The sequence below is a fragment of the Apteryx rowi genome, unplaced genomic scaffold (genome assembly GCF_003343035.1).
Source record: "Apteryx rowi isolate R43461 unplaced genomic scaffold, aptRow1 scaffold_212, whole genome shotgun sequence".
NCBI classification, from domain to species: domain Eukaryota; kingdom Metazoa; phylum Chordata; class Aves; order Apterygiformes; family Apterygidae; genus Apteryx; species Apteryx rowi.
The window spans coordinates 306,414-315,851 of record NW_020448442.1 but is presented as its reverse complement, the minus strand read 5'-3'; the positions used below and the strand labels follow the sequence as shown (position 1 = coordinate 315,851).

Genomic DNA, 9,438 nt, shown 5'->3' with positions numbered 1-9,438 from the left:
AGCAACTGGAAAAAAAAAATTCACATGGGAACTTTTATCTGCTCTAATTCAAGCACCATTCCAGGCTTTGTTCTGAGATTTGCTTTGCCGTAGAAGCTAATCAGGCTTTTCAAATACCTTAAATTACTGAGTATAAAAGAATAAGTATTTATCATTTATATAGCCTGTACATTTTGTGGGGTCCCCGTAATCTTCCTCCTCCTTTAAACAACACCCTCTGCAACGGCCTTGTTTAAACAGTCAGTTAAAGAACCTGAGCTAGGCATGTTGGTAGATTTCCCTGTGAAAACCATATTAGAAAGACATTAGATTAACTTGAATATCCAGACTAGACAGGAGCTTTTCTTTTCTGAGCTTCTTGGTCTCAGCTAAGCAGCAAAGTCAACAAAGTGACAGTACAGATGTAACATCTTAGAAGCGACCACTGTGGTTTTAACCATGCTAAAGAACAGCCTTACAATTCTGTCAAGGCATGGACAAAACTGCTCCTTGCTCTACCTTTATTCACATTTCTTAGCATTGTTGACTGATAAACAAAGTAGACATACAACAGAGAGAAATGTGGGGCCCAGTGCTGCTGTTTGCATGGGAGCTCAAAATGGTAGCTCTGCTTTTCCACGCCAAAGCTTAATTTATACTGACCTCACTAATGATGATGGTGAAAGACAAAAGCAATGTTTCTCATACATTTGAAAGCTGATCCCCCCATTCAGAGAAAAGAAAACTGATCTCATGCACCCTGTTTCAACCCCACATGTCTTGGGAAAAGCATATTCATCTCCCTTTTATGTGACATTTGAGAACCACATCTCTTGAGGACATCTCCATCCACCAGTCAGCCCTTCATACAACCTCCTGGCTGTATATTACGCTTAAATTTTGAACTGAGCAAGGCCAAATGGAAGTCAGCTCTCTTGATGAGCACAGAGATGATGGGGAAATATCAGTGTTTGTCTGTGGGAAAAGATAAAAGAAGCAGGGGCTAAAAAATGTTTTGATATGTCCAAGAGGGAGAATAAATACAACTGATAAAAACCACTAAACAGTACTTGACACTATCCCTTTAACAGAAGAAAGATAAACCTGAAAGGCAGCTGCAGCAAGACATGTCCCATCTCATGGTGGATTAGCACCATGTCAGTTTGGATGCTGCATCCAAATCCTTTAGAACACTCCAGCTACAGGGCTCCTTATATTATTCCAAGTGCTTACAGTTAGTTTATAACTGTCCCCACTGACTGCCTTCACTGAAAAGCAGGCAGGCACGGAGCAGTTGTTGCCAATGCGTTTGGAAACATCACCAGAGCCAAGAAATGAAATGTTCAGGGCCTTTGTGAGGGGTCCAAGAATGTCAGTACATACGCCTGCCTGCTTTCCACTGAATACCTGTCTTGGCAGATTATTCAGGACTAGATGTGCCAGAGAGGCCTGCAGAGAGAAAAAGGAAGGGAGCTGAATCAGTCTGTGAAAGGAGACGACATGTTTTTAGGAGAACATTTGTATCTCACTGACCACAATTTTATATGGACTCAGGGTTGGCTTAAAACCACCTAGCAGAGGTACTGCTGGTGTAGTGGTGTAGCCACACCAGAACAGAGCTCAGTACAGACTGCAAAGTCTGCCTGAAGCACTAGGCAAATACGTGAGAATAGGCCTGTTACTGTGCTGCTTGCAATAATCAAGCAAGATTGTTTAAGTGTGGTTTTATGGATGTTGACATAGACCACAGCCACTCCTTGGCTGCCCTTAAGTCCCTCCCAGGTTATGTATGGATGTGCTCTATAGTAATGTTTGGTACCTAAAGTCTTATGCTCTTTGACATATGTCAGACCCATATAGCTTCTCCCATGACAAAGCCATGACTCCAGCTGGGGTCACTGGGCACTTCTCTTCAAGGTATTTCTACAGAAAGCAGGACTCTGAGAAACCTTGTTCTTTTTTTCCCTGCYCCTCCCCCCCCTTTTTTTAAATGGGGGGGAGGAGGAGGCACTTTTTACCTGTTAAGGTGGAGCTACATCGTGTTCTGCCACCAAGGAAGTTTACAAAAAAAATGAGAATGAGCAGAGCCAGATAATAGTTCAGAAACAGAGACATTCTGTCATTTTGTATTTTAGGCCAGTGTTTCTCAACATGTGGTCCACAGACCCCTGACCACTTTCAAGGAGCCTGCAGGTGGCAGCCAAGAAAAGCCAGCCTGCTGTCATTATACTAATGGGATCTGCACCTCCACTGAAAAGTCTTTTGGGAGCCTGCAAATTGAAAATGGTTGGAAGCAACTGCTCTGAATTATGTCCCTAATAGTCTTGTTCAAGTTTCATTTCAAATATCAGCGAGCTAATGTTAGCAATATGCAGAGCAAAGAGAATAGTTATGGGGAAATCAAGGTCAGGAGATGAAATTGCAAGCCCCAAGTAACAAGAAGAAATCTCTCAGAGACAAGAGCAGAACTTTCCTGACCCCCTGTCTATTCAGGCAAATGGACCTTATAAAGAGCTTCCATTTGACCTAGTTTTACTGGAAAAGGTCTTGTTAGCAATGTCGCTAATGTATCTTTTGTCTCTGATTTAGTTAAAAAATTTAACTAGTTTGTTCATTTGTATTTCTTCCCCTTCTCTTTCTCCACAGAATCTTATGGCAAGAGCCCTGTACGATAATGTCCCTGAATGCGCAGAAGAGTTGGCCTTCCGCAAAGGAGACATTTTGATGGTGATAGAACAGAACACCAAAGGTCTTGAAGGATGGTGGCTCTGCTCCTTGCACGGCCGGCAAGGCATCGTTCCAGGCAACCGTGTGAAACTTCTGATAGGCCCAGTGGTACAGGACAGTCCTTCTGGTCAGGATATGTCCAATTCAGGACTGACACATCAATCCTTCAACCAACAGAAAATCTATCAAGTGCCAAGTTCACATGCCTCTGCACGCGACCCCATCTATCAGGTGCCACCTTCCCATCTGAATCAGGGAATCTACCAGATACCCACTAGTCATGGTCTAGTGGGGCAAGATATTTACCAAGTGCCACCCTCCATGCAGAGAAGCATTGATGGTCCACCTCTGGCTAACAAGGTGCGTACATTTATTTTCATGTCATAGCTCCAAAGCAGGTCACTTGTGCTAACTGCCAGTAAAGTGGTTAATGGCTAGCGATAGTCTGTGGACTTAAGAATGACGATGTAGGAAGGATAAAATGTACGCCAAACTTTCACTTGCAGAGCTACTTATCCACTCTCTGCTTGTGTATTTATTGCTGAGGGAGGAGAAGAAAGGCTTAGTGTTTAATGGATTGCTTAATTCATAAAGATACATCTTTTGGGGTGGTGCTACTGCAGGCACTAAAGGTGAGGGATGTTAGTGATCTTGTGTCCTCACAGGCTCCCCAGGGAGGCTGAAGCACATCTGGCCTATGGCACCCTTGTGTTATATATTCAGAAAAGAGCTGCCGTAGTGAGATTAACTCCCCCACAAGTTAATAAGCAGTTACATCAGCTGCTCAAGTAATTTTTGTTTAATTAAAAATGATGTACCACTTTGTTGGAGAAGTCCCAACAGGTCTAAATCACAAAGAGAAAGGGATGTTGGATGGAACAAGGGGTACAAGGTATTTGGAAGAGTGAGAGAGCATCAGAGCGATGATAATGAGGGATGTTTAATACAGAACCTAAGGCTGATAAGAGGGCAGCTGATGTTTATCTTCAGCTAAATGCAGCTTTCTTGACTGAAAGCAGGAGCTGCAACAGCTACATGATGCAGCTATTGGTGCAGCAGCCAAGAGCTCCTAAGCCTCCAGTGAAAGGAAGGTTGCATTGTGTAGGTCCCCTCTCATTCCTATTGCCCAGCTCAGGTCCTCCCCATAACCATCCTCACCAAACATTTTTCACCACTCCCTCCACTTACCTTAGCGGGGAAACCCTGTGCAGATAGCAGCAAGGCTTGATGGCAGAAAGGGATTGGGGAAGGTGCCAGAGAGAGGAAGGGAGTTCTCCTGGCCTTCCAGACCCATTATTATTGTCAATCCAAAAAGAAATTGCCCCACGGTCCCTCCCTTCCCAGCTCAGCAGCTCCTCCAGCTATTAGTACCTTCCCTACCTTTAGAGCTTATGGCATAGCATTTATATCAGAGTTATGTGAACAGATTGTATCTATCAGGAAGTTCCTGACTGGTTTAAACTTTCCTCTCCCAATTTATGTTGGCAAGACAGTCAGTTTGGGGTTTTGTTTTGTTTTTTTCATTACTCAGCCTTTTTCATCTCAGGCCTTTGGAAAACTTCTTCTAATGCTTTTAATTCTTTATTATAATTTCCTTTTCATTGATAAGAATAAATGGATTTTTTTTTTCCTTCTAAGCAAGAGCAAAAGATCCATGAAATCATTCCAAATAAGGTTGAAAAAGGTTTGTTTGCTCAGCTTTTCCACAATTATCCTCTGAAGGGTCTGTAGGAGGATAAATTGATAAATCTGAGCTTGCTGCACAGGTAGAGATAGGATCTTTGTTGGAGCAATTATGTGGGTTTTCTTGGGAGATCTTGCATCATTTCCCTCCTTTTCTCCTTTCCCCATAGACTACCTATAGTGAAACCTTTTTCAGGGGTAATATAGTTTCCACATTACGATTTAGACACCCCCCAAGGTAGTTAGTGAGGACCTGGTAAATGGCTTATTGGTGGAACGGCACGGAAGAGATTGTATTTTAGTATCTATCTGCATGGAACAGTACACTGTTGTATAGAGATACCTCAGCATGGGCCACAGAAAATGCATCATAGTGCAGAGCTGCACTAAAATCTGTTAGGAAGCCCAGGATATTGGCTCAGGCAAAGTGCCATGTGCTACCTAGCTACCTTAATTGTAGAACCTGAGCTGCTTAACCGACCACTAGCATAGTTTACTTGCATAATGCAGCACTGCAGAGTACCCACAGGCTAAGTCTGAAAGAAAAAATGCTTTGACTGAGCTATATTCTGCCTTTCCCCCATGTAAAGTCCCTTCCCTCCACCCCCAGCTCTACTGAAACCAAGAGGACATTCTGTATAAACCTGGTTGCTGCAGAAAGTGTGTTAAAAACAAAAACAAAAAAAAAACCCAAAACACACACACACACACACACACACACACACACACACACACACACCCCCTAGGTACACTGAGAAAATTAAAACAAAGATTTCAGTTAAGTACAAATTTCTTTTGAGTTACAAAAACTAGAGATGCTAGAACACCTCTTTTCTCAAAGTTTCTGCCTAGGTTTGGTTTCAGAAAGTTTGAATATGCATTTTTCTGAATACACATCACTGTATTTCAAAAATGAAGACCAATATTTGACTGATTTATAACTTGGTTCCTTGCATTTTTTTGAAAGGTCAACCATGCTGCATAAAAACATCTGTTTACGCTGCCCACTGTAGAATATTTTAAATACACATATTTATAAAGCAGCTTACCCTTAGCAAAGTAGCTACCAATGTGCTTAGTGCTATCCAAATCTTGTTGCTTAGGATGTGACTCTATAATCCTGATTTATATGACCTAAGAGCCCTGAGAATGCTGATATTCACTGTGTATTAGTGGCAGACTTGCTGGATGACAAACTTCATTCCAGTGGCCTGCTTTAATTAGATGCAGACACGTTTCTGCTTCCTCAGAATTGTCTCAGTTTTGCACCAGAAAGCTCCCTCTAGGATTGAAATGATGATGTTAGACAAGAGTGGACTGTAGGGCTATTGGTAACAAAAGAGTCTGGGTCAAAAAATAAAGGAAAAGTACTCCGTTCTTAATCTTCCCAACCTTGCAAAACAGTATGTTTACAGCTACACTTACCAAGAAGAGCTATTGCAACTATCTGCTAATGCCTTCATAAAAAAAAAAAAAAAAGCCTAATTAAAGGGAACCACTTTTGCACTTGCCTCCTTTGAGTGAGGAAACCGTCTGTCATCCAAAATCCCCCTTGTCAAGGGATCAGTAAAAACAATCTTTAGGTATTAAGGGAAGCTGGAAGTCCTGAACATTTGATCTTGGGAATCTTTGCTTTGACTTCCGAAGTGATGAATAACTTTTCTCAGACTTGCGACACCTGCCCCAGCAGCTTAAGTGAGCCACTCTGCCTTCTTTCATTAGCAGAAACAGCTACTTAGCGTGCTGTGTGTTTTGGCAGGTTTAGGGAAGTTGAAGGGTTTTATTATGCTCTTGTCATATGTGTAAGCTTTCTCCCTTCCCTTAGCAGTAGCTAGAGAAGACTGTGTGTCCTCAAGAGCATTCTAAGCAGCATCAACAACGGTTTCTAGCCAATCCGTTTCTGTGCACGTTTGCCTATTTTATTTGTGCAAATGTGTGGTTTGGCTTCTGTACAAGTTTTGCAGGCAAAGCTTAGGAACTGCTGTCAGGCAGGAATTGTCTAGCCTCAAGTGACACTAAATCAACAGCAGGCATGTTATAAAGCTGTGCTGAGGTAACATGTCTAGTTAGCCGGAAAAGCAAAGCAAGTCAAAAAGGAGTCCTGAGGCAGGTAATTATAATGATGAATTGATTCTGGCCTAGCAAGGTGTTGACAACAGAGCTATATCGGCTCCTTCTATCAAATGAAATTACCACCTTCTAAAACTCACTCTACCACTGACATAGATAACAAGGGATAGTTTAAAATTAGCCTTGCTCAGCAGCAAGCTTTTCTAGCTGGGCTGCAAGTTTAGTCACAAAACAGTTACAACTGTAAGCATGAGGAGTGTCTGAGGAACATAAAGATATGAAAGCTGTGTTTTAGGATTTTTTCCTCTACTCTGTGCTCTGCCCTCAGCCTTATTTTTTCCCCCCCACTACAAACAGCAAGGAGAAGGAACTTTCAGACAAATCTGTCATTCATAAAACCTGAGTTTTATCCTTGCCACAGACTTCTGCATAGTCTTGAGTGGCATCTCTGCACCTCAGCAATCTCATCTGCAAAATATGTGGGTGTAATTGTGAAGTAGATCGCATTTATGCAGACTGCTTTGAGAACATCCTCTGAGAAAGGTGCTATCTAAGCACAAAGTCTTTTCTGCATCTGTGATTGCATATAGCTTTCCCTAGTTTAAAGCTCTTGTGCAAACTAATGATTAAAGAAGACACCACAATGATAGAAATCTTCCCTTTGTTGTTCATTTTTTCCCCACCTGATCTGTTGTGCTAACAACACCCCCACTCCCCAAAAAATAACATTGGCCAGAAATTTTCAAGGGAAACATTTTCCTGTTGGAAAACAGTTTCAGCAAAATCTGAAAGCTTTCTGTAGGAACCAGTAGCTTTTGCAGAACTTTTGGTCAAGAGAAATCTGCACAGAACAGAACATGAGGCTAATGCACCACAGCTGTTCAATGAGGGGAGCAATTACAGTTGGCTACAGGGAATAGCACCCTGAACTACAGCTCCCACAAGGCATTGAGTGTCTCGGGCAAAGGCAAATAGATTAATGCCAATTTGGAACACTTTTTTTTTTTTTTTAACTAGAACTTTACAGTTCAGGAAACACTCAGATTTATCCATCTCTAAAGTGAATAAAGCAGAATAGGACAGGAACTCATATTCACACATGAACATCTCTGGCCTGTTTCCAAGTATAGTCATGCCCTTGACAGATTAAGAGCCTCACATCCCACCATCCTGTGATTGCCACCCTTTTCCGAAAGTTCATTGCCTTCAGCAAGAAGTTTGCCTTTGGGTGAACCATGGCTAAGGAATCACTGGTTTGATTTGTTCACTGATGGTCTTATTTTTATCTTAGAGTCATGCTGGTTGAATCCACGAGAAAGTAGAAACACTGCCCCACAAGTAGCACCACCCTGATAAATTTGGCACAGAGTTCAGTAGCAGAAGGCAGTTAGCTGTGTTCTGACGTTTTTCCTTCCAATTAAACAAGTACTGTCCCAGCTGGGAGAAAACAAACAGCTGCATATAATGTTTGTTCCAGAAAGCAGTTTGCCTCTGCATTATCATCTTTCTTCTTACCTAGTTTCACATTTATTGGAGTATGTGGAGCCACACTTCGAGCATAGTAAAGAGTTGTGTTTAATATGCCAGGTATATTTTTCTCAGAAAAAGAAAGGGAACATAGGTACTATTTGTAGTTTGTTGGCAAAATACATTTACATTCTAGGTTAAGAAGAATGTCCTCATTTACCCATAGGTCTTAAATGCCACAGCTTCTTGTGATATGGTTTACTTAAATGGCCCAAACAGTAATCTTACAGTCTTTCCTTTCTTGTACTTTCATGTTACAAATTCCACTTTGGGGATTTGTATCCTTCGTAACAAAATATTGCTTCAACATTAAAATTAAACACACAGCAAATTTGCTGAGTGCAGGAACTGAAACACAAACCTCAACGCTCAGTGCCCTCTTTCATGAAGTGTGCTTTAAAGGGTGAAATTCTCTCAAATTAAATGCAAACTGAATGCTAAAAACAGCACACAGCCTTTTCCATGGACTTGAGAGTTTCCCCTGTAACTTTCCATGTGAAATTAATAAGAGAACAGTCATTTTACTGATATGAAGCCTGTGCAGTTAATCTACCCTCAGTGGCCTTCCAGAGAACCACCGAGTGAAGAAACCCTTGCCCACAAGTCATAGTAAGCAGTAGTTAGTTACTGATGTGATTTGTGGATAAGTATTTTAAGAAAAAGACTACATTTTATTGGGCTGAATAAACATATGATCTCACTATTACTCCCTGCTTCTCTCTAAGCACAGAGCTGTTTTTAATCAGTTCTATTTATAGACCAGAGGTATGTATTTTTTCCCCTGTAGTAACAGAAAAAAGGCCAGTCCTGCCATCTCATCCAACAGATAAGCTCCTCAGGGACACAAATCTGCCTGCACAGATTAAAGCGCAGGATCAAACCTTAACTTTAACAAAACTATTGAAAAAAAAAATGCAAGTTTATGGGCTGCTTCTTGGTGGTTAGAAACTTAAGTGGATCTTTGTTTACATCTGAAACTACACTAGCCAAACGTTAAGTTTGTATAATTTCAGTTCCCCCTAAAGTGCCAGAATCTAAAAACAGCATCAGTGGAGTATTTTACAAAAACTTGAGTGGAAAAATGATGATGCAAAAAGTGAATCTCATCATAAGGAGGAAGTGTGGTTTCTGGAGATAGTCAAAGACTAGTCTTCACCCTTTTTTTGTCAGGGAACATGGTTCTGGTTGAACTCTAGAGGCTCCTGATGATTTTGTAGATGTTTTATTTTGGAAGAAGATTAAGTAGCATCAGAACATTATACTTCCACATATCTGGAATGAAATGTTTACATTTTTCTTTTCTAAATAATGGCATTCATATAGTATCCATTTTTCAATTAAAAAAAAATCTAAATGAAGTTTTCTGCCAAAACAGATTGTTATAATGGTGAAAAGGTGAAATTGTCATTAAGTTCTCAAGAGATGAAAACCTTTCATAAGACAGTCCACCCT

At 41.1% G+C, this 9,438-nt stretch overlaps 1 protein-coding gene across 2 annotated transcripts in view; it reads left to right on the top strand.

Annotated features, from left to right (window-relative positions):
- NEDD9 (neural precursor cell expressed, developmentally down-regulated 9) overlaps positions 1-9,438 on the top strand; it is a 39,264-nt gene that overhangs the window by 14,341 nt on the left and 15,485 nt on the right. For both annotated transcript variants that reach the window (XM_026064260.1, XM_026064259.1), the window contains exon 2: positions 2,626-3,066. In XM_026064260.1, the coding sequence (XP_025920045.1) occupies positions 2,626-3,066 (441 nt within the window). The remainder of the gene's footprint in view (positions 1-2,625; positions 3,067-9,438) is intronic.